At 50.5% G+C, this 24887-nt stretch overlaps 1 protein-coding gene across 2 annotated transcripts; it reads right to left on the reverse strand.

The window, feature by feature from the left end:
* Positions 1–211: 211 nt before the first annotated feature.
* On the reverse strand, positions 212–16971 carry IRF4 (interferon regulatory factor 4). Of its 2 annotated transcripts, none has more exons than XM_040984111.1 (9): positions 16898–16971; positions 15505–15792; positions 14572–14758; positions 13648–13736; positions 12902–13046; positions 10858–10965; positions 7867–8220; positions 3563–3675; positions 212–661 (listed from the first exon to the last, which is right to left on the reverse strand). In XM_040984111.1, the coding sequence occupies exons 2-9, from the start codon at positions 15718–15720 to the stop codon at positions 518–520; spliced, it is 1356 nt and encodes a 451-aa protein (XP_040840045.1). In that variant the 5' UTR covers positions 15721–15792; positions 16898–16971; the 3' UTR covers positions 212–517. The 2 variants fall into 2 exon arrangements, with proteins under 2 accessions (XP_040840045.1, XP_040840044.1); XM_040984110.1 differs by having other exon boundaries at positions 12902–13049.
* Positions 16972–24887: the final 7916 nt, after the last annotated feature.

Raw genomic sequence — 24887 nt, forward strand, 5'->3', positions numbered from 1 at the left:
CCAAGCTGAAGACACTCAGCAAAGACCCAGCTCCCTTCACTCAACCGCCAGCTTTTCCATGCATGGATACCTACTTCAGGAAGGCACCACCTTCTCTCCAATTCACACTCTACTTCCCTGAGAAATGGGACAAACACACACTTTAATCCCCTGAGTCAGCAGGCAAAACCAACACACACACACACACATACACATTGTCTGGAAGGCAGAACTATCCTACACCGAAGGAAGAGAACAGCACGGAAGTGCATGTAAACACACCATTGGCTCAGGTTTCACAGTCACGGTCAGCATGAGCAGGTCTGCAAGGACACAGACGTAAGCCTACTTGTGGAAGATTGGCTCTCCTTTGGGAATAGTCATCTGTCAATCAAGGGACTGACTCCCCACCCCATTCCTGCCGCGATTTTCAGTCGTGGAGCAGGGGTAATCCCACGGCGGAGTGACTCGGAGGGGAAAGAGAACTGTCCGTCAGCTGTCTTCGTCCAATATTTACAACAATCTTCTGGATGCTGGTTCATTCTTGAATGGAAGAGTGGCGGATAGCTCTGTGATAATCCTCTGGGCTGTTCATGTGTTCAGACAAATCGTAGCCCCTCAGGAAATGTCCGCTGTTTTGCTGAGCAAAATAGTAGAGTTGTCTGGCTAGCAGTGGTTCTACCTTTAATGAGAGATTTTAAAAAGGCGTATTACCAAGACAATCCTTCATGAAAGAGCTCTCAGATGGTCAGGCGACAGGAAGTGAAGTCCAAAGTTACAGGCACTAATACATTTCAGCTGTGAAGCCATCCCAAGAACAGATGGACAGCCCTTATGTGGAGCAAGCTAAAAGCATCATCTACAGCCTCAATTTTGAGTTTATACTGAAGTTAAAGACCTTGGTTTAAGTTAGTTGCCATGTGACATAATCAAGGTTAAAAACAATCAGGTCAAATGGTTAGAATGGCATGGAACTCTTGAGATGCGACTCAGGGTGACTCAGGGCAATGAATGTGTTTTTGCACAAGCGAGGGCTGATGGGAATGAGGGGTGTGACAAAGATTTCAGGTTTCCAGGTAATCTGATAATTCTAAATCCAAGTCAAATGGAAAATAAAGCAGCACCACAAAGCAACAAAAAATTGCTACAGTGGGAAAAGAGAAGTTAACTGGGCTCAGATTGATCTGCTTTAGTTCTTAGTGTGGGCAACATTAACCAGAAAACAAAAACAAGACAACCCTCAAGTTTCAGCTTGTCCTGAATTAAGACATCGGCGATTCCTTGGAATTCTTAAATCAATCATGCTATGAAATTGAGTGTTTATGGGCTGCCAGAGTTGTGTGGCACATTAAACCACAAAACACTGGAATCCCATATGGGGGCACATCACAGTCCAGCCGCACCATGTCAGATCCAGCTTCCTATTAATGTGCCTGGAGAGTGGAAAAGGTCCAAGGATTTGGGGTCTTACCATCCACGTGGGAGACGCTGATGGAGTTCCAGGCTCCTGACTTTGGCCTGGCCCAAACCTTGTCATTGTAGCCATTTGTGGGGAGTGAACCAGTAGCTGAAGATTCTATCTCTTTATGTTTGAATTTTTTTTTCTTTTTAAATGAGTTCTGGGGCCAGTATCATGGCTTAGCAAATAAAGCCACCACTCTGGGCACCTGCGTCCCACACAGGAGTGGGTTTGTGCATCTGGTGTTCTGCTGCTGATCCAGCTCCTTGCTAATTTCCTGGGAAAAGCAGCAGAAGAGGGTGCAAGTGTTTGGTCTCTGCCAGCCATGTGGGAGACTCAGATGTGCATTTTGGGCTCCTGGCTTCAGCCTGGTCCAGTGCCAGTCATGGTAGTCATTTAGGAAGTAAACCAACTAATGGGTGGAAGAGCTCTCTGTCTCTCCATCTCTCTGACTTTCCAAATAAATTTTTATTACTTTTAAAATATGGCTCAGCAGCATGACCTAGCGGCTAAAGTCCTAGCCTTGAACGCACCGAGATCTCATATGGGCGCCGGTTCTAATCCCGGTGGCCCTGCTTCCCATCCAGCTCCCTGCTTGTGGCCTGGGAAAGCAGTTGAGGATGACCCAAAGCTTTGGGACTCTGCACCTGTGTGGGAGACCTGGAAGAAGTTCCTGGATCCTGGTTTTGGATCAGCATAGCATCGGCCGTTGCGCTCACTTGGGGAATAGATCATCGGATGGAAGATCTTCCTCTCTCTCTCTCCTCCTCTCTGTATATCTGACTTTCTGATAAATAAATAAATCTTAAAAAAAAAACTTTTAAAATAATGGGGGCCCTAATATTATTATGCGATATATAATAATAGAACCAACAACTCCAATATTAATACATGAAGTGAACTGAATTCATAATAAAAATTAATCGAACCTATAAGTGTGCACATCTCTCTTTTATGGGCCACACAGCAATTTCGGGAGTGTTTGGCTGCGAACCTGACCTTGCCTAACCCAGGAGAGCTATTGTATCTTACAAACATGACATTGGCATCCACTCCTAAATGTTATTCAAGTTTACTTGAACGAGTCCCCATTGCTCATGAAATCACCACGGCCATCAGGAGAGAACTCTGAAGTGTGAGGACTCTGAAGTCCACGGCATTCTATTGGCAATGGGTGGCCTTCGCAATCAAGAAAGGAAGGGATGCATATTCAGGATGCGACAGCGTTCCCCTCAGTTTTCAATGAGAGACTGCATCAGAGCTTTATCAGCTGGCCCTGCTCATGACAAGGGCCTGTGAGCTCCCGAAGAAATATAACCACATGAGGTCATCTAATTCAAAGCCCTGGGGTATTTAAGAGTCGATTTTCCTTTTCTACAAAAAAAAAAAAAGAAAGAAAAGAAAGGAAAAGAAAAAAAAGAGGCTTCTGTGCCATTGCTGAGCCTGCCAGAAAATGTTCTGTGGACTCCATACCTGAATTCCTTGCAAGAGGCAGCCTCAAAAGAACATATGCCCAGTCATTAATTCATTCATAAAAAACCCTCAGAATTAAAGAAGGGGCTGTGATACATTTGGAGGGCTGCTACAAAACACACAGGTAAGCCTGGTGATGTATTTAAAAGGCAGAATGACTGAGAAGGAGAGACAGAGAGATCTTCCACCAGCTGTTTCCCTTCCCAAATGGCTGCAATAGCCAGGTCTAGATCAAGCTGAAACCAGGAAGCATGAACTCCACCTGGGTCCCCCTCAGAGGCGGCAGGGACCAGGTACTTGGGCTATCCTCTGCAGCTTTTCACAGGTGCTTTAGCAGGGAGCAGCTGGGTCATGGACCCTGTGCTCCAATACGGGATGCTAGCATTGCACATGGGGGCTGGACTGCAGTGCCACAACGTCAGTTCTAAGGGGAGCAATTTATAGGCACTCACAGAATATTCCATGATGAGCAGAACTGAATGCGGAGGGCACTGTGACGTGGGTACCCCTCGGCTGTGCTGCTCACTGGGCCATACTTCCACCCCAGCTATTTTAAGGTTGACACTTTCCCAGGGTGCCTGACATTGAACGGGACACTGTGCTCCTTAATAGGAAAACTCCATGAGGCGACTGAAAAAGCCGAATACTCACGTGAGCTGTGATGAGCTTCCTCTGCCGCTGAGGGTCTGGGAACTCCTCCCCAAAGCACAGGGTCACCTGGAATCTTGGCAGCGGACGGCCATGGTGAGCAAACGCTTGCAGCTCTACAAAGCCCACAAAAAAAAGCCACACTCAGAAAAAGCCTCACAGCCTAGCACGCCAGGTTCCACAGGAAGCCAGAGCTTGCTGCAATGCTGAATTCTGCCTTGCATTTCCCTTGGGGGGAATTCCCCCTGGAGACAGCCCCAACTCACTGAACCCTCCCAGATCCACAAGGGCATCATCAGGTCATGGCATTCTCTTCCCACCAGGACACCCACTCAGCTCCCCTTGGACCCACAGCGTCAGAACCCTTCTCTGTAGAAGGGAGCCAAAAGGAGTGAAGGCAAGAGCGAAACAGGCTGTGGTATCGATCGTGTGAAGACCCCAAACGATTTATATAAAGCAGAAAGCACCATGGGAAGATATTGGAATGCTCTGACACCCTAGGATGATCTGACTGAGTGATTTAAAAGGCAGGAGACAAAGAAAGAAAAAAAATCACCCATCTCCCAACTGCTGGTTCATTTCTGCAATGCCTGTACGCTGAGGCCAGGCTGAGGCCGGGAGCCAGGAACTCATGTGGGTGACCTACTTGAGCCATCACCTGCGTGCGGCCTCCCATCATGCGCAATTGCAGGAAGCTGGAGTTACCACCACAGAGTCAGGCACTCCACATGATGAGATGTGGGCCCTGGAAGGCTGCACCAAGTGCCTGCCCCTAGGATTATTAGAATACTTCAACCCTCAGCTCTGGAGCCCACATAATCCTCTCTGCTCTCTAGGTTGTCTGTGTGACTCAGGCACCAGGTGTTCACGTGGTGGCTTGGCAACGGCGACCAGGAGCACCAGTTCCTGATGTATCGTCCCACCTGCTGCTGGGAATAATGGCGACAGGAACAGGCTGGGGTAAGGATGGAGGGGACAAGGTCACCCTAGCCCTCACACCCTATCCCCTCCCCACAGAGGTATATATGAAACAGAGCGGTTAGCATGGAGAACTGAGACCAATGGGACCCCTGCCCTGGCAGCAGCTAGACTCAAGAGTCTTATCCACAGAGACGCCCTTTTGCCCCAGCCTTTTGCAGCCCAGCTGTACAGACACGTGCTTATCAGATGTGCAGCTCCAGGCTGCACCTCTGGGGGCTGTCCCTTGCAGGGTGCAAATCCTGACAGGGTAGATATCAAAGATTTCCACAGTTCTCTTCAACCGAAGAAGTTTCTAGCTAACTCACAGGACTCACTGACTTCCTGCTTTTTTTTTTTTTCCTTTTCTTTTGTTCAATTCAAATCAAACCCAACTGCCTTAGTCAGAACGTGTCACCCACATTCTCACTGCTGTGGCCTGAGATTACACCTACACAAGCTGATCAGAATGGCAAGTTGGCACAATTCTTTGAACAAGAGCCCTGCTTCAGATAACACTAGATAGTGCGAGAATGTTCTGTGGGAATCCTTCATTATGCAGACACTGGGGTACACAGGTGCAGCAAGTTCATGGAAGAGCTTTTGCAGTGGTTAGAAAAAACTAACCCTGGAATACAGAGAAAGGAGTGGGAGAAAAAACATCTTATTTATCCCAGATAAATAGTAAAGTCTAGCATGGTAGATTAAGCCACTGCCTGTGACTCCAGCATCCTACCAAAATAAGATATGCCAGTTGGAGCTCTGGCTGCTGCACTTCCAATCCAGATCTTTGCTAATCTGTTAAGGCGCCTAAGTCTTTGTCACCCACATGGAGGACACAGATGGAGATCCAGGCTCCTGGCTGGCTTTGATCTGTGACAACGCTGGTCACTGCAGCCATTTGGGAAGGGAACCAGTAAATGGAGGATCTGTCTCCTTGCCTCTCTCATTCTCTTTCTCTCTCTCTCTCTCTCTGCCTTGCAAATAAATACATCTATCTTAAAAGGAAGAGTCTAGGTAAGTGGACTTGCAGATCCAGGATGCTCCGAGGCACCTGCTTCTTGCCTGCACCTGTGACTCTACAGAGAGGATTCCACGTTCCTCAAACTTGTTCAGTGATTGAAATTCAGAGAAGCAGGTTCCATTTTCCTGGGATGCCTTTCATAGAAGGGTCTGGCCTTCGTTCTGCCTGTCTTCTGAATCCAAATGTACAATTGTGGAGGAACTCCAAGCTTGAGGCATGGAGGGGACAGAAGGGATGGTTCCTAGCTTTCCAGGGCATGGGAGCTCTTTAAGGCTCCAGGAAAGATGTAGAGATGGTCCCTCAAGGGTCTTTGCTCTTTCACCATGAGCATGAACAGGGCATTCTACCCAAAGGCAGACAGGACTGTTCAAACTGAGGCTTGAAGTAGTTCTGCTACTTGCAATGAGGGCTCCCAACCCTGCAGCCACGCTGCAGCCTCAGGGAACTACAGCTAGATCTCCTTTTTCCTAGGTCACAGCTCTTTGGGAAGATGAGATAGGTTTGCTTTGGGACCCAAAGGAATTGTTGGATGAGCTTACACAGATTAGGGTCATCGAAACACTGGAGACTTGAGCAGTGTTAACAGTGCCAAGAGCCCAGACGCCTCCTATCTTTATTTGCAAATGTTTTGAATCATAAATGCATCTGATGGGGGCAGGGAGGAATCACAATGGTGGTTAAGATGCCACGTGGGATGCCGGCATGGCAGAGTCAGAGTGTCCGGGTCCGAGTCCCAGCACCACTCTCAATTCCAGCTGTCTGGTAATGTGAATCCTGGAAGTGGATTTAAGGCATTGGTCTTGGCTTGCTATAGTGGAGCTAACAGATTTTTTTGGCTGTAAGTGTTGGCCTGGCTGGCCAGCCCTGGCGCTTGTGGGCATTTGAGTAGTGAATTGTTGAATGAGAGCTCTGTCTGTCTTTCAAGCAAAGAAACTAAAACACATAAAGAAGCGTGCTCAGGAGATTTGAGACTTATGCACAATCGTGTGTACCCCGGCACTGTCCACAACAACCAAGATACGGAATCCATCAAGGTGTCTGCCCATCAGGGGACAAACAAATAAAGCAAATGTAGCTGTATCTGCACATAAAGGTGCACTCTTCAGACAGAGGAAAAAGAACAAAATCTGGCCACTTGCAGCAACAAAATGAGCACGGAAGAAGTCAGGTCCACCCGACGCACAAAGACAGTGTCTGAGCTGGCCTACAGGTATATTCTGAAAAGCCGAACTGGTGGAAGTGAGAAGAGGCGTTCCCAGGGACTGGCGGGGGGAAGGGCATTGGTCAAAAGAGACAGCGCTCGAAAAGCAAAGAAGGCATGGTTCTGTGAGAGCTACTGTGCACCATGCCGACTTCAGCGCTCTGGGGAATTGTTGAGGCTTGACATGTCCCCCGCCTCGCCACACACACACACCTAAGGGGGATCCATGTGTGAAGTCAAGCACGTGATAACTCACTCTTCTAGCCATTCTGCAATGTGCGCAGATGATCTGCTACGTGTGGTGAGCCAAAGAAAACCACGTACAGGATAGTGGCAGACACGTGACCACAGGGAGACCTCGAGTGGTCCGGCAGGGGAGGGTGACCTCAGGAGAGCTAGCGTTAGCAGAAGGCAGAGGCACAGAATGGGTAGTCTACAGTGGCAGGGAGAGCGGTTTTTCTCTTCCCTGAAGGTGTGCACATCCACCCAGCTAAGTGCCCACTCAGTACCCGGACCCTCACAGCCAAGGGCACGGTCACTAATTCCATCCCCAAGCTGGTCCCTGGCTCCAACCTACATGAGGCCTGCGTCTGGAAAATATGACTTCACGTGTTCCTGTGACAGGGATGGCCCCTAGCAGCTCTTGCCATTTCTCCTTTGCTAAATCAGTTCAGCACACTCTATCCCTGGCCCCCATCTGTGGGATGGCCTCTGTCCCTGATGACACATCTCAGAACAACAACAAAAAAGAATAACAACCAAAAAACAGTTAACATTAGATTTCTAACCTTTACAATTTTTCTAGGAACTCGAAAACGCATTGCTACACCAGCAGCTAGGTGCTCACTGAAGTCACTTCGCAAAGACACCGAAGAACCCCATGTCCACCAGAATCTCCAGGTAACAGCCCAAGCCATGGCCCACCTGGGCGAGCAGGGCTCAGCCGGACCCTCCTCCCTTCCCTTCCCTCCTGGGGCAGAGGTGAGCTGTGTGCATTAGCCAGAGACATGGTCTGGTGGCAAAGCCAGCTTGGTCCTGTAGCGAACAGGAGGAAGACTTCTGCCTGGGCCAGAAGGCACACACGCCACCCCCACCTCTATTCCAGCAGCTCCTGAGACGCATTACCTGATAAAAACTGCTGCGTATCGAAGAGCTTGCTTGTCTGATCTCTGTCGAGTTTGTTGGGCCGGTCGCTGTACAACGCCAGGGGCCCATCCCAGTAGATCCTGCTCTGGCACAGTCTTTTGGCATAGAGCCCATCTGGGGCCATCCAGAGGACCACGCCACGCTCCAGGTGGCTCAGTAGCTTCTCAATGTTTTTCCTTTGGCCATTGTCCTCTGGGTAAGGAAACAGGACCTGGTCCAGGTTGCTGGCATCGTAAGTGTGTCCGTGGGAGATCCGGCAGCCCTCAGGGCTGGACGTGGTCAGCTCCTTCACCAAGATTTCCCGGTAGTACAGGCAGATGTGCAGGCGGCAGTCTGCAAGCATAAAACTGTTGGGGTCAATGCTAGGTGCCCCAGGGCTCCCGTACACTCCTGGGCAAAGTCAGCAAAGCACCTGGCAGAACAGCAATGCTTCAAGACACCCCAAGAACAAGTAAAGGGTACCAGGTGGAGGAAGTTCCCTTTGTGTCCCCACTGCAGACCCCCATATTCTGTGTGTGTATGTGTACACACACACACATGCGTTTATTGGACACTCCAAGGAGCTAATCTAATTTGTCCACCTTGTAGTTTCTCAACCTGATGGCTTATGACACTTGCTCAATTTTTGAATAGACAGTCTATTTGTCCCTCACAACTTTTCTGAAAGACACATTCAACTCTTACTAGGGGACACCTTGCTAAGAATTTAACCTGTCCATTTTTTTTTCCTAAGTAAGTAATGACAACAGGGGTGGTCTTGTTCATGTTTAAAATACTAAGGCATGTGTTATAGATGAGAATTTGTTTTTAAGCAAATTGATTTTGACTTGGGGTGAGTGCAGCCCCATATTTAATTTTCTGTTGGCCAAAAAGCACCACGGGGTCTGAGAAAAAAAGGAAGTATCTTTACACACGTGCAGAGACCTCCCTCAGCTATCGCTATGATGTCATTAAAGTCACATGTAGGTCATCCACACGCAGGGACAGGGTGTTAACAGTGTCAATCTCTGAGTAATGACATGGGACATTTTCAGCTTTCCCCAGTGTGTTTCTTGTGAGGTTTTTGACTGGTCTTTCTAGCCTGACCATGTGCTGTCTTCACGATAAACTGACTTTTCATGACAAGAAAGGTACCCAGGAGAAAAATGCTCTAAGGACCCACGTAGACAACAAAGGCATAAAACCCTCTGGGTTTTGTGTTGACATTTGAAAATAACTTGAACAGTGCACCTTCCAACGCTTTCAACCAGGTGAGGGTTTCCACGTGATTTTGACTGAGAATTCTCTCTACAACCCCATCTGTACACTGAAGGATCAAACCAGATCTACAAGGAGAACCTTAACTGGAATGTACATGCCAGCCTAGGCAGGAAACCCATTGGCATTGCGCGGGATTTAAAATGAATGGGAATCACAGTTCTCTAAGAAAAGTGCCCAGGGTTCATTATGAATCTCTTAAGCACACCCCCAAAAAAGAAACCCACAAAACCCTCTTATTCCTCAAGGGCAGGTTATGAGACCTAAGCCACATCAGTGTCTCTTCGATGTCGGCTCAAAAGCACAGCACACTCGAAGGCGTCCAGGGAGTGTGGGTGTTGGCCACTAGAGGTGACTGCCAGGGTAGGTTTCATTTCATTTCATGTCATCAGCCATCACGAGATCTCTGAGATATAAATAGCCATTATTTCCTACTCATCAGGCACCCACACAAGTCTTAGATGCTCAAAAAAAAAAAAAGGGTTTGAAGATTTCTAAAAACAAACGCCAGCCTTGCCACAGATATTCCTGCTGTTTCCACAGCCATGGGCACTGGGAGGATCCCGGCATGAGGCAGGGTTAGCCAGGACCATGCCACAGCTCTAGTCTTCCCAAGCCTGGAAAACGGAGCTTGTATTTCCTTTCGCTGATTTCTAAAGGGACCAGCATGCCAGGAGAGAATTTTGAAACGTAAGTTCTTCATTTTAAAAATAATCCTTGATCCCATTTCAAACAGCCCAAGATGTTACTTTAAAAGTAACGACGCAAACACCACACTTGCTTTGCAAACCTCCTAACAGGTGCATTCCTTAAAAGAGCTCTCATTTCTATGGTGCAGAAGTTCCTTTAGAAATGGGGTTGCAATGGGGCCAGCATCATGGTATAGCAGGTAAAGCCTCCAACGGCATTATCAGCATCCCATATGGGTGCCAGTTTACAGTCCTGGCTGCTCCACCTCCCATCTAGATCCCTGCTAACGCATTTGGAAAAGCAGCAGAGGATGGTCCAAGTGCTTGGGCCTCTGGACCCATGTGGGAGACCCAGAAGAAGCTCTTGGCTTTGGGTCATCCCATCTCTAGCCATCATGACCATTTGGGGACTGACCCAGTAGATAGAAGAAATTTCTGTCTCTCCCTCTGTAATTCTGCTTTTCAGACAAACAAATGAATCTTTAAAAAAAAATCTAAAAATGAAAAAAGCAATGGGACTCAAAGTAACCAGATTGAATCTGCCATTGGTTTTCAAGTTCTGCAAGCATTTGGAGGAAAACCTGACTCCGTGCTTCTTCGGGGCTTTAGACTCTTAAGGGAGGCAAAGAGCCAGAGCCAGTGTCTCCCTGAAGCAGGTGAGCAATATCGGCTGTGGCTAAGTCTGGAAGGATTATGAACTTTTAAGTTCATAATGAGAAGCTCCCTGGGTTCCCCCAATGACATTATTGCACCCTGAAAAGACCCCCACTTTCCCCCGTGCCCTGCTCAATAAAGGAAATTCGAGTGCTGCCAGGTGTCCATAAAATTCGAGCAGCTGCCAACGGGAAAGTTACCAGGATCCCTTCAGATCAGCGCTGGGAGGTGCCAGCGTCACACCAACGCAGGCTGGTTCCTCTGCTACGATTTCCTTGCTTCCTGTACACCTGTGCTCTGTCCTCCTCCTCCACACCCCATTGACTCCGCAGGGAGAAGGGAGGGCCTCCAGACCGACCGCTGCACTCACCTGAGAGCGCTAGGGCTTCGGCAGACCTTATGCTTGGCTCTATGGGGATTCCGGGAGCCTGGGACTCGGGTGGGGCACAAGCATAAAAGGTTCCCGTCACCTGGCAACCTGCATTTGCAAATAGAAATCAGATGTTGGCTAAGCAGGATGTCTAGCACGTTGGGAGGCCCCCCTGGGCTGGGCGCTAAGGCTGGATGGGAAGGCCTGTCCCCTTTTTCGAGCCACCTTTCAACCCATGCTCGGCACTCTTTAAGCGCCAATCTGCCACAGGGTCCTTGCTTGTGCAGCCAAGACAAAGCCCAGCTGGAAAACCAAAGCTGCGGGAGGTAGAGGCTGTACAACAGTTTTTCAAGGAAACCCAGAAGTCTCTATTCTTGTCGCTCCCTCTGTATAACTGACACATGGGGAAAATGAGGCTGAGAGAGAGGCAGACAGTGTCCCTGGCCACACAGCAGATTCACAGCAGAGCCACCAGCCAGGTCTGTGTGAGTTCTTAAGCCCAGTTAAAAGCCAACAGCTCTCGGTACACATTGAGCTTGCCAGCTACTTCTGGGCCCAGGAGAGAGCAGACCAGGGCTCTAGGCAGGAGCTGTGTGCTATGAGCTACATCTCTAAAGATCTCACAGAACCTAACTTGCAGGCCCTTCCTTTAGCATTCACTGTGCAATACAATGTCTGTTCTGCCCTTTGTCTCAATTTGAAGCACCACTTCTTTTCTTGCTATTAGTCCAACAACGCTTGCTGTGGGGGACACAGTCTGAACTCCGTACACTACTTTACTGTCAGCTGATTGACCTGAATACCCAGGTATTCAGCTATCAATCACCCCTAAAAAGCAAATCAAACTGAGTTACGAGCTTCTGGGATCAGCATGCCACTCAACGCAAATGTGGGAGAACAATGCATTTCTGCAATCCTGGACACTGAGACGGATCAGAACTCGAGCAGGAAAGAGAAAGAAAGTGAGCAAACCACACAGGAGCCAGCGTTCCTGGAACACAGGGATGAGCCAGTACGCTGCTAGAACTCACAGGCTACTTGAAGAACTGACCCCACGTGCTGAAAGCTTGCGCATTCTTGCCATTAACACACCTTGTGAACTCCTCTTTGCACATAGCTAATGAGACCTGCTGACACAGCTCGCTTTGATGGCCAGAGAACTCCCAGGGGGTGTCTGGGACACCTAACCCACAAGGAGCAAGCCCTGGGAGTCTCCAGCAGGCAGACAGGAGCCTGGGAGGATGGCCTAGGCTTTTCCATGCTGTGCTTCCCTTGCCTCCAGCTCTAGTGCCAAGAATACTTGCAATGGATACAGCACAGTTCGAGATGAACAGACTGTCACAGTCTCTGCAGAGGCAAAGGTGGGGACAGAGCTGTGGCATATGCCCATTTCTCAGATGGGCATACAGAAATAGACTGTAGGATCCTGGGGTCCTTATGTAGGATTAAAGGACAAATCAAGAGGAGTGGCAGCCCAAACCTGTCTCACTTTGGGTCCCAGGTATAAAAACTTCCTCAGGGAGGATGAAAATGCTGTTGCTAATAAGAATAAGAATAACACAAGATAATTTTTGAAAACACACGAGCAACCAGTTTGATGTGTCTGAAATTTCCTGCCTGGGGGGGTCCTGAGTTTTGGAAATAGAATCCCAGCCTCACTAAGCCAACAGGTAAGTCATGTACATCATTGACAGTTTGTAAAGAGTGGGACAGTTTTCAGCTGCCCAGGAGGTTTTCTGGGGTGTTTAAAATAAAGTCTCAAGGAAGAGAGAGAGAAAGAGAGAGAGAGAGAGTGAGAGAGAGAGAGAGCAGTGCCTGACGTGGACACCCCCAAAGTCAGCCTCATTCTTGGTTGCCCTGCAGGAGGCAGACCAGCACTGCCCACCCAACCCACACTACACACACACACACACACACACACACACACACACACACACACACACACACACACACAGCTGAGCAGAGCCATTGGACTCCTCACTGCTCTCCAGCCTGGTGGCGGAAGCTGGGAGGCAGGAGACCAGGCTAAGCACACGTCCCTTACCATTTTCACAGGTTGGGCCCTGCCAGTGGTGGCTGCGGGGGCCAAATGTCCCGGCACATTGGTAGGGGATTTCTGGGTGTGTCTGATCGGGGACATAGTCCCTCCAGCTTCGTTCCGGGGGTGGTGGCATCATGTAGTTATGAATCTGCTAAAGGAACACAGGGGAGCTGAGATGGAGCAGCTGGGCATTAGGAAGTACTGGGTGGGGAACGAGGACTTTCACAGCTTGGCCAGCTCTGCAGGGAATCCCTTGCAGTCAGATCATTTTATCATCCAGAAAAGTAGAGTGGCAGCCGACCACAGAACATAAGAAAAACAAAATGGACAATGGAGACACTGTTGTCAAGCAGTGGTTTATGCAGACCTTCATCATATGGCTAAACCTGGCCCCAGGGAGCCTGCAGGGAAATTTGCCTTCTTTAACCCAGAAAGTGGATGGGACAGAGCCACAATTCAACAACAGGAGGGGCCGGCAAGATCAGCTGCCTTGTGGTTTCACATGACAAAACCCTGCTTTCCAGAGGCCTGGACTTCCACCAAATGCCCGTTTCCCAGCAGGAGGGCATCCCAGCAAGCAGTCATAGTTGGCCCCGCCTCACCAACAGTGACAATGGACTGGCCACTCTGACCAGGGCTGTGGTCCACAGATTGGAGCAGCCATGGCAAACGAGCAAGCCTGCCATCTTCACTTGGTCTCACACAGAACCCAACCCTGTTTTCCAGAGGCCATGAGACCTCTACCGTACCTGGGCTGGGAGTGTGGTGTAGGGAGTCGCCATGGTGTAGGGATGGCCCATGGTCATCTGTGGGTCCTCTAGGGTGAGCTGCTTTGCTCCTTGGTTGGGAGGAAAAAGGGAAACGGCACGGAGTGAAAACAGGAACTGGGTGAGCTCCACGTCATACTCTGGGAGAAAACACCTGAGGGCTGAATTCTTAGAACGCATGCATGGGACATGGAGAGTGGAAGAGCTGGCAGTGCCATATTGTAGCAGGTTACAACCCTGCCTGTGGTGCTGGCATCCCATATGGGTACCGGCTTGATGCCCAGCATCTCCACCTCCCTATTAATGCTTCTGAGAAAGCAGCAGAAAATGGTCCAAGAAGGTCGGCCCCTGTGTCCAGGCTCCTGGCTTCAGACTAGCCCTCTGCAGCTATGGCTATTGTAGCCATTTGGGGAGTGAACCAGCAATTGGAGGATCTCTCTCTCTCTGTAACTACCTTTTAAATAAAAATAAATACATCTTAAAAAACAAATCATGCATACACGGCCTGGTGTTGACAAATCAAGCATCTGTGTTTCCAGCACCTCTGTGAAGCAGTGATGTGCGACCGCTAAACCACTGTCTCCCGGGACTGACGTGAATGCCCAGGGACAGGGACACAGGAAATGCTGTGTGCAGATGTGCCTGGCTGACACGAAGGTCCCTGTCAGGAGAGACGCCTTCCAGGCTGTGTGGACTGCTGACAACACAGGTTCCTGGGTTCCAGTCCTGGCCCCACAAAGCTTGGCAAGAGGACTCCAGGAACCCACATTGCCACAACCACCCCAACTAACTGCCTTGCACTCACAAAGGTGACATTGTGTCCTTGTTGCTGGGAACAGTGGGTTAACCAGGCTCCTCTCCAGTGATGCTTTGCTAAGTCAAACTTCCACGACCCCTCCGCCCTACCTTTCTTGGCTCCCTCAGGGACAATCCTGTACACTTTGTAGGGATCCGAGATATCTAGCTGGCTCCTCTCCACCAGCTCCTCGAAGTCGTTGCTCTTGTTCAGGGCGCAGCGCAAGCGGGTCTTCCAAGTGGGAGGGTCTGGTTTATCAATGCCTTCTCGGAACTTGCCTTTAAACAGCGCCCAGGCCTGGGAGCAGAGAAGGGGACAGCGCAAATGTGAGCCTTGGAGAAAGGAATGTGCAAGCTGGAGTTCACACACAGAGGGAGAATGCTGCCTAGTGCTCAGAGCATGACCCAGTCGCTAGCAGAGCCTGCAAGCCTGGCACAGTCCAGGCAGAAACAGGTGCTGGGAACATCGCGGGGGTGGGCTGGGGGCTACTAAGGGTGCAGTGGATTCTCCCATCCGTGTCACAGGTCTAGCAGGGACCAGAAATAGGGTCCGTCTAGGTGGGAACACAAGCGGATGCCCTGCGGACAGATTCTCTAGCATGTCCCCTTGGCTTGCTAAGCTCACACCCAGGACTCAACAAAAGGCACACACCTCAAAAGAAACTAAAGGAACCTGCAGAAAAACAGCCAAGGACCCCGAGACCTCCCAGCACTGCCGCCTAGCCCATTCTCTAAGACCCTCTGTGTCCCACTCATTCCCTGGGTGCTACCGACGCCATAATCCCAGGCCTTGCACCTGCTCACCATCCACGCTGTCACCAGAGAAGTTGAAACCCCCGCCTTTCCTCCCACGCAGGAGCTGGGCCAATCGCGGCCTGTTGCTCCCGGCGCCACACCCTCGTCGCCTTCCACCGGTCCCTCAATCCTCAGTGCCCCTCCCTGCGCTCTGAGAACTGCTGCGCGCCTCGGCACCGCTGTGGGGGCCAGGGACGAGCCCGCACCCGCACCCTCGACCCTTGGGCAGACAACCCAAGTGCAAGTCACCTTGAAGAGGGCGGCGTCCTCCTCGCGGTTGTAGTCTTGCTTGCCCGCGTGCTTCCAGGGGATGCGGAAGATGCTCTTTTCCTCGTTCTCCCACACCAGCCCAGGGTACTTGCCGCTGTCGATCTGGTCGATGAGCCACTGGCGGAGTTTCCCGTTGCCGCAGCTCACCGCGCTCATGCCGAACTCAGCGCCGCGCCCGCCGCCCTCCAGGTTCATGCCCAACTTGCGTGCCGCTCACTGCCCAGTGCACGCGCGTCCCGGATCCGCTGACCCCGCACTTGCCGCGCTCTGCAACAGAGAGAGGAGACGCGGCGCTTTAGTCCCTGGACCAGGAGCTTCTAAAGGCTGCAACGTGCGCGCTTGCGGAATCAGCGTGGTCAGAGACCGCTGAGAAGGTTACCTTAGCTACGCGCCTGGCTCTTCCTCCTCGGAATGCACCCTCCAAGGGGTCCGTCCTCCTGCCCCACCTTCCAGCACTCTCCTTGACCTTAATGTACCTTACAGTGCACGGAGTCCTCGGGACCCCTTCCAACTCCTCTGGCTCCATTCTAGCACACCGGTCGCCGGTCCCCGCGTCCCCACCTGTCCCGGCCACTACCATGGCCTGCGTCACTTTTGCCCACTCCTGGGCTCACGTACCCTTCCGACCCAGCTCTCTCCCGCCTCTACCCTTTCCATCCTACACTTGCACGTTTACCCCCAAATAAGTCCTCTAGCTAAAAGAGGATCCAGCAGCCCTGGGCAACAGGTGGCAAAACCCCGTTGCCAGACTAAGAGCGTGCAGGCAAGCACCACAAGATTCCAGGGCGCAGAGATCGGCCTAGGGGGTCGGGATGGAAACTGGGAGAGCTCAGGGTAAGGGTGGAGGCGTCAAAAGGCAGGGCTCCTCCTCCATCAGCCAGGGAGCACGGCACCCCAGGCCGAACAGAGTTGGGAGTCCTGTAAGAACCCAGAGCAAACAGCCTGGAGTGTACGTGAAGTGATCAGGTGGGACTGTACCTCGCGCCAAAGTTGCCGCTCAGAGCGAGTTCCTTTGGGGGCCACTTTGAGAGGGGCCACCTATCCCCGTGGTTCCTATCAAACATCGCGTGGCGCCTCCAGGCCGACTAACGGCGTGGCGCGCGGCCAGAGGAGCGAGGGAGAGCCGCGAGGACGCCGAGCAAACGCTGGCAGCATCCTCCCCCGAGTCTAAGCGCGGGACAGGTGCCACGGGAAGAGGAACGCCCTGATGGGGCACGCTCCCTCGGTGCTGCGGAGCGCAGTGCCCTGAGCGGCCCCAGGACAGCCACCATGGTCTTCTCACCTCTACCCGCCCTGCCCCGCCACACGCTCAGCCCCTGATTCTGTCACGCCGGATTTGAGCCCCTTTCTCCTTCCCGACTCCAGGGCTTACCTCGCCCAGGACTGGGAGTCGAGGGCTGCAGTGGGTGCCAAGTCCAAGTTCAAGTGGTGAAACTAAGACTGTGAGGCGAGAAAGAGGAACTTTATAGCGCTCGAAAGCCGCGCTGGGGGGGTGGGAGGGCGGAGCGTGGCGGGGGGCGGGCTGGGGGCGGACCCGCCCGTGGGGAGGTGGGGGCGCCGTGCGCCCCAGGGCTCCAGCCCCGGCCGCCGACCCTCGCCCCGCCGGAAGGAGAGCGCCCCTGACCTTGCCCTCCCCCCCTCTCCACGTCCCCCAGGAGGGCCGTTTCCCGCGAAGGGGAGAGGCGCGAAACCCAGACTCGCCTGTTGTGCCGCGGGGCGCCAGGAGCGCCCCAAAACGGCCGCGGTGTGGCCGGGGGCGGGAAGTGCACACGGGGTGTCGGAGCGGTTCCCTGAGCGCCAGAGCCTTTTATGTTGGTTGGGGTCAAGGGGTTTTTCGAATTGCGCTCCCGCCCCCTCCCCCGGAGGGGCGCAAATCTAAAGATCCAAGAGTTGTCCAAAACAGAACCGGCAGTGTGACAGGGGCCCGGGAGCGCGCTCGGCGGCGGCGGCGTCTGGAGCGCAGCGCACCGGCTCACGCGGCCGCCGTGGCGGGGTCGGGGGAGCCTCACGCCCCAGCACCGCCGCCTCCAGGAGCTCCACGCGGCGCGGGAGGGAGGACCCCTCCGGCACCGTGAGCGGCCGCCCGCTGAGGGAATCCCGGAGGATCCGAGGAGGGTTCAGGCACTTCCGGATTCCGTTCACCTCGGAGTGCCATCCTTTGGACCTCTGCTATTGACTGGTCCTTAGTCAGAAGCAGCTTCCTAGTTGGTTCTGGATGCTTGGGACAGGAGTGATGGCGTTCCAAGCCGCCCTGGAATCTCCACAAAACCACCTGGACCCGCGAGGTTGCCCAGCCAACGTGCTCAGGTAACCATCCCCACCATCATCCCTCCACCGCCGCCCCCCCAAAAAACAGCAGCAGAGTTTTTGTTTTTTACACTGCCTTTGTCCCGGGTCATTTCAAATCGCCAAGATTTTCAGTTACTTTTTTTTTTTTTTCCTTTGTATTTTCTCGGTTGAGGCAGTGTCTCCTGGCAGCAGGGGGGTAAGAGCTAAGTGTAGATTAGGAGCAAAACAGGCAGTGAGGTATGGATTGCCCGGGGTCCTTCCTAAAACACAGCGACTTTCTCAGAAACGAACAGGATGCTGTCTTTCTGTTGCACCTAGGTAAGTTTTCCATGATCAGGGTCGGTAGTAAACAACTGGGTTTCGTTACTGGAAAAGCAGCCTGATCATAACCTGTTTTTCTTCCTCTCTCCGCCTTTTCACAGGTTCCTTCATTCGGCAGCTATTTGGGGGGCCCCTGCTTCTTGTTGGGAACTGTGCTCCCCAGAACTCATCATGGAACAAAGCTGAAGCCTCTGTCTTTGTGTTCCCTTGCATGACCCGAGCAGATGCAAGGACACACCAGCAGGAGGCTGTGAGGGTGAAATGGCCAACCCGCGGCTTCTCCCCGTCCAGCCTGTCTTCTCTCATCCGTGTCTTCTCCTTTTAGAAGTTCAAAACACCCATCTTCTCCTGAACCTGTCGGAGATGGGATGTCTTTTGAACCTGTCTTTAGAATGTGATGACTAATCTTCAACGCCATCTTCTGGCTTACTCAATGTGTCATATTGATCCACTAGAAGTGATTTTGTGTGTGTGTGTGTGTGTGTGATGGAGTGAGTACAAAGCCTTTATATTTTAATGACTTAGACTGTTAATGTCTTCTTTCTTTGCTTTTAAACATTTGTTTATTTTCCTTGGGAAGTGGAGCAGCCCGGACAAGGACAGCGTCCATGCAGTCAGCACGGGGTGGAGGATTAGGCTGTGGTGCCACCTGCCAGCCCCTGATGCCCCTTTACACTGGAGGAAGAGGGTATTGGGGGGTGGAGGAGCGTCCGAGCAGGTGCTGTCAGTTACTCACTGTGGACTTTTAGTTCTAGTCATCAGCCCTACCCCACCAACTTCCCCTGGCCTTGAAAAAAAAAATCAAATGATTACCCAGGAAAAAAGTAGATTTTTATCTTCAAGATGTTACAACTTACTGAAAAAATAATTAAAAACACACACACACACAAAAATGAAATACCAGTGAATTGAGTGTTTACCCAACAAAACTGCTTATCACATCCCACGATGGGGTTATTTAGTTCCATGACTAACCTTAAGATGAATTGCTATTCTGAATGGAGCCCAAACTGAATGAAAAATTTGTTTCCACTTCACATTTATCATAAGGAGGGTTTAAGGGAAATTTAATTTACTCGCTTTCAATAGAATAAAAATTGAGAGTATAATTCATGTGCAATATTTTAATGCACACTGAGGAGCCCAGACAAGGACAGAGCCCATGCGGGCATCACAGGGTGGCAGATTAGGCTGTGGTGCCACCCTGCCAGAATAAAAGCGTGACAAGAGCCCAACTACTTGTGCCATCTTCTGCTGCCTTCCCAGGCATGTTAGCAGGGAGCTGGATTGGAAGCAGAGCAGCCAGGACCCAGACACTGATAGGGGGTGCTGGCATCCCGGCGTGTGGCTCAGCTTACTGCACAGAACACTAGCCCTCAGAAAAATATCTTAGGGACAACCCAGTCTGTTTTGGACTCCACTGCTTTATCATTGCTTGCTCTCTAATAAAAGCATAGTTTAGTTTTTACAATGCAACTATAACTCAAACATGTTAAAGGACTATTGTGTTTTTATTTTTTTTAATAAGAAAATACCAAAAATGTATGTTGTTTTGATATAACTTGTATAAGATAAATAACTCCTCTGTTTGACTCTATGTGTGTGTACAGCGCTAAGTCCTACCCTTGGCTGTGACATTCGGTATGGCAGGAAGGTTGTCTGATGGGCTTGGGGGGGGTCAGCCGACCTTCTTGAAAGCAAAGCTAGGATGTCTGGGGGAGTTTCTCACCCTCAGCATGTTTTGTAAGGTCATGGTGTCCCTGCCTCTGGCAGTATTGTGATAAGGAAGTGGCAGTGCACATCTGGACAATTGTCACATCATCGTTTGTCCTGTGGGGAAGGTGATCCTATGCCATGCAATCTCCCAGCCAGATCTCCTGGGTGGGTGAGGAGCCCAGCGGCTGGCCCACCAACAGGCTCTGAGGAACGCTGCTTCTCTTGGCTCCGTGTTGTGTTAGCACTTCAGAACCAGACTTTGTTGGCTGTTATTCCAGTCCTAGTGATTCCTGTGATAAGCAAAGTCAGACAGACTTCCCTGACTGCGTTCTTGCCCGTAAATAAGAGTGGACAACAGGTGTCTGCTGGACCCTCTTCCAGCACAAGCTAATAGCTCTCCTCGTTTTGATGTAACTAAAGCTGTTAATGGCTGTCCAACGGCCTTCTTGGTGATGGCAAATCAGAGCAAGACTAGTTGCATTTCTTTTTGAAACCACCAACCTATCTCTTGCCTCTTGCTTCATTCCTCATGAAACTGCATTCACTTTGAAGAAACTGGTCTTAATTTCCCATCACTCCTTTTGAATATTTAATTCTTTGGAGGGAAAAAATCTAACCTATGGGCTACACAGAAGAGTGCTTGCCATAGAATATTCTGGAAATGAAATAATATACAAAGTGTGACTTTTACTGCATATTGAGCTTAAAATAAATAAGTTGAATATTATTTGTAGTGATAAATCCTTTGGTATTACCAATATGGTATGTAAATCTGGCTTTCCCCCTGCCTTATCAGGTCATATATACACTTTTCCAACTTAATTTGAAAAAGTCTCTGAATTTCTTCAGTGAAAGGATTTGTGTAGCTACTACACATTTGTGTAGCTATAAGGGACCCTTCTGTGAGCTCTTCGGACACAGTTAGGGCACAGAGTTAAAATGCAAGTTTTAATTGTTGTTGTTGTTCCTTTTCCCTAAGCATAGCTTAGATCCCACCTTGAGGCTTACAGGAAATGGGACTTGTCACCTTTTAATCATTACAATAATAATGCAGTGAGAAGCCACAAGGTCACTGACATTGGGGTAGAGTTGGCTCCTTCCCCGGTGTTCGTAAACAATTGCTCTCCTTTTGTCCTGTCTCTCCGACATGATGTGCTTTCTGCATGCTTCGTGACGTGGCTTCGACAAGGGATCATTTGATACTGCCAGCTTCCTTTGCCAAGCTAACAAAAGTACCAATGGTTTGCAATCATTTGGGGCAACTTTCTGAAAACTGAAGCAATAGGTGAAAGGCAAACCACGTTGTCTAATTCTACCCATTTCTAGCAGTGTTGCTCTAAACGTCATCAGTCATTCTTTACGTGAACACGCAAGTCACTACTTGTCACACATCCTTAGCCCTGATGCTCTGGGGCACATTGGTTGGTAGAATGCATCTTTCAGGAAAGGTTTACTTTGGCTGTGCTCATGGGAACACCCTGATATTTGGGGAGTTGTTGATTTTTGCTCACCCACGACATCCTTGGGGAGTTGTCATCACACTGGAACTTGAGGCCCACAAAGCAGCACCAGTGTGGAACAGCCCTAGTCACCTGATTCATAGAAAGGTTACAGGAGAACTATGTACTGGCAATGAATTACATCACCATGACTCTTCTTCCCTCAAAACAAGGAGAGAACTGCAGAGTCAAGGAGAGATTATTGGCCATAGAATGGGCATGACAAGAGGGAAGATAGTGATCAGTCATTCTGAGAAGTTTGGGGTGAAGCTGAAGCTTTCAGACAGGCATGGGTGATAGGTAACCAAGGAGGGGAGTGGTGGGAGGCGGTTCATGATGCATCCAGGTTAGAGGCCAAGATTCCTGGAATATCTCCAGGCTCCGAGGCTGGGAGGAGGGTGTCGCCAAGGACCCACACAAGGAAGTTAGGAGTAGAAGCCTGCTCAGACGGACTCAACAGTCTGAGCTGAAATTTCAACATGCAGGGTGAATTCTTTGTCTAGCAGGAATTTGGAAACACGTCATCTTTGAACCATGGTATCTGTAAGTGCTCAGTGGCTCATAGTAATGAGTTCGAAACACGAGTATGTGTTGTCTCTTGGATTCTGCTTTGGATAAAGAAAATACAACGAGCCCTGGGTCCTTTCTTGGCCTCAACAGGGCCAAGAACAGAGAAGGGTCTGAGCATTTGGGACCAGATGTGTTTCTTATTTCCATATGTTTAGTGAGATGTATTGTGAGGGGACTCCGGCTCAAACAGAGAATTCATTTATTTTTACGTACATCCTTGGAACTCAATCTGGGTCTCCCTTATGGGACTCTAGCATTTGGTCCATCTTCTGCTGCTTTATCAAGTGCCTTAGCTGGCTGGATTGGGAGTGGAACAACTTGGACTCAAACAAGTGTTCCTATGGGATGTAGCATCAGAAGGGCAGTCCCACCAATTGTGCCGGCACACTGGCACATGTATAATACTTTTACTAATTTTGTGCACAAAATAATTTTTTGATGTGGCCCTTTGCATGTGTGGCATGGTGTTGGTCTTCAAAAATTTTTAGAGCTAGGAGTGTCTCAGATTTTGGGTTTGGGGATTAGGAATGCTCAGCCTGCATGATTAAGAAACTGTCCTGGGATGAGTGCCCAGAGTGGCAAGAGGAAGGGAGGAGGACTGGGCAGAGAGAGAAGCTGAGAAACAATGCAATACCAAGAAGACTTAGTGCCACAGAAAGCTCTGGAACTTGGGTGTGCTGCTCGAGTTGAGCTGAAGGAATAGGGCCCTTTTGCTCATAGTGTACCAAGTCGCTGGCACACCCAGAAATGTGACCTGGGCAGCGAGGTTTCCTTCAACTGGGGCCATCTTTGAAGGGGCTGCCTGCGGAGAGCCAGCTCCAAGGAACCAGTTTTAGCCCCTGGGGAATCTTCTACTCAGAGGAATCTGAACCTCTGGGGGCAGCGCTTACAGAAGCTTCCATCGTGCTGTGCTGCGATCCACTTGCTTTTCTTGTAGCTTCTGAGCAGCTCCCTCCTACCCCCTGTCCCTGCATTGGGCTTTCAGGTGCCTCTTTTCCCTGGAGCAGGGTTGCCAATTCCTATAAATAAAAATGCAATGGTGGTGGACATCTGTCACAGCTGTTAGGACATTACATAAGATGCTTGTGCTCCATATTGGAGTTCTGGGATGCAACAGGTGATGGCTGAAGGACTCGGGTCTGTGCTACTCACATGGAGAGTCTGGATTGAGCTCCCAGCTTCTGGCTCCAGCTTGACCCAGCCCCACATGTGGTGGGCATTTAGAGAAATGAACCAGTAGATGCAGGAGCTCTCTGTGTTTATTTTTCTCTTCTCTCTCACTCCCTTCCTCTCCCTCTCTTTCTCTTTCCCTTTTACTCCAGGTCTCTGATTTTCAAAAGAAATAAATGCATAAAAACCTTTTAAAAAATCATGCAGAACTCACAGTTGAATTTAAGATGAACAATGAATAATTTTAGCATTAAGTATGTTCTGTGCAGTATTGAGGATGCAAGTATACTGAAGCAATGGTTCTAGTTTGCCTGAAACACAGTTGTATATTTTGCAATGTGACCTACATAGGTCCCTCAGTGGTTCTTGTGATAGAAACAAAATCCCTAAATTTATATACTAGTGGTATTTGGACACAGTCTCTTTGGTGGCTAATGAGGTGTTAGATGATCTTGCTAAGAAAAAAAATTAAAGCTCTACAAGAACAGGAATAAGCACCGAGCTGGCAGGTTGCTGGGTCCTGCCCTGCGATGCTTCTGGCTTGATATCATGCACCCAGAGACCCTTACCTGATGTCACTACTGTGCACTTGGGCACCCAGCTCAACTCCAGCCTCAAACTGTGAACCAGGGATTAAGCCTCTGCCGTGGACTGGCATCCCCTAGGGTCGTCCATTCAAGTCCTGGTTGTTCCACCTCCGATCCAGCTCCCTGCTTATGGAGTGGGCAGGCAGCGGAGGATGGCCTAAGTCTTTAGGCCTTTCAACCCCTATGGGGGACCTTAAAGAAACCCCTGGCTCCTGGCTTCAGCTCGGCCCAGCTCCCACCACTGTGGCCATTTGGGGACACTGTGGCCATCTGGGGACTGATGACCACAGTGGATGGAAGTGGTGTGTGTGTGTGTGTGTGGTGTCCTCTCCTCTGTACTCCGCCTTTCAAATAAAATTAAATCTCTGGGTGGGTCGAAATACACCTACCTGCAAGAGGAGTTTGGACTTGTGGCCACCATGCTTTCCTGGTCCTGGCAACCTGCCTCCCTGATTACCATTTAGCCACCCACATCTCACAAGGGAGAACCAAGACGTGCTTTGGGTTGTCCCGTTGGAAACCAGCAGTCCTACCTGTCAGGGCGATTATGGTCAACAAGGAGCATCTGTCCTTCAGGCATGCCCACCCACATGGGGAGCTTTCTGGATGCCTCTGGAACCCAGCAGCATCCTTGGTAGGTCTTCTGGAACCAGGACCTTCAGTCTGCTGAGCCTAGGTTTGTGGTCCCTGGGAGTGGTGAAGAGAGCCTGCTCCTCATTCCCACCTTGGCACTCTGAGCAGGAAGACAAGTGTAGTGCTTTGAAGGGTTCTGTCCCAGTGCCAGTGTGCCCTTCTTCTATTAGCTCTCCTCACACACGCCCTAGCCTTATGTGATATGGGCCATGGCTTTCTCTGAGCCCTCTTAGAAGTGTGTGTCTACCATCTCCCGGGATGGTAGGGGGATCCTGCTGGCTGTGCAGTGCTGTGTGCCCAAAAGCACAAGCACAGAGCCCATCATCTTGCATTGACCCAAGTCTCTGTTCCCCAGTCTGCTGCTCAATACCCTTGGAGCTGAGTGCTCTCCTGGGTCTAACGGTGCCTTCTTTCCCAGGATGCTGCACACCAGCCCCTAGCCAAGGTTGTCTATCCTATAACTTGAACCCTGTAGTGGTGGTGGTGGGGGAGGCAGCCTGGAAAATCACTGGGGGACAGGTCCTGGAATGGGGAGTGGGCAGCAAATTCCAGCAGAGGAGGCACCTGCCGATGGGGG

Source organism: Ochotona curzoniae, unplaced genomic scaffold (genome assembly GCF_017591425.1).
Source record: "Ochotona curzoniae isolate NIBS_2020 unplaced genomic scaffold, NIBS_Ocur_1.0 contig_4064, whole genome shotgun sequence".
Taxonomy (NCBI): Eukaryota; Metazoa; Chordata; class Mammalia; order Lagomorpha; family Ochotonidae; genus Ochotona; species Ochotona curzoniae.

What these genes read in the sequence shown, in the direction of transcription:
- IRF4 (XM_040984110.1), bottom strand. Translation starts at nt 15,720, where the DNA reads ATGAACCTGGAGGGCGGCGGGCGCGGCGCTGAGTTCGGCATGAGCGCG. An exon ending in CCCTGAGGGAGCCAAGAAAG is followed by an intron (nt 13,737 to 14,571) that starts GTAGGGCGGAGG and finishes CTCCCAACCAAG; the next exon opens with GAGCAAAGCAGCTCACCCTA. An exon ending in ACACCACACTCCCAGCCCAG is followed by an intron (nt 13,050 to 13,647) that starts GTACGGTAGAGG and finishes GTGTTCCTTTAG; the next exon opens with CAGATTCATAACTACATGAT.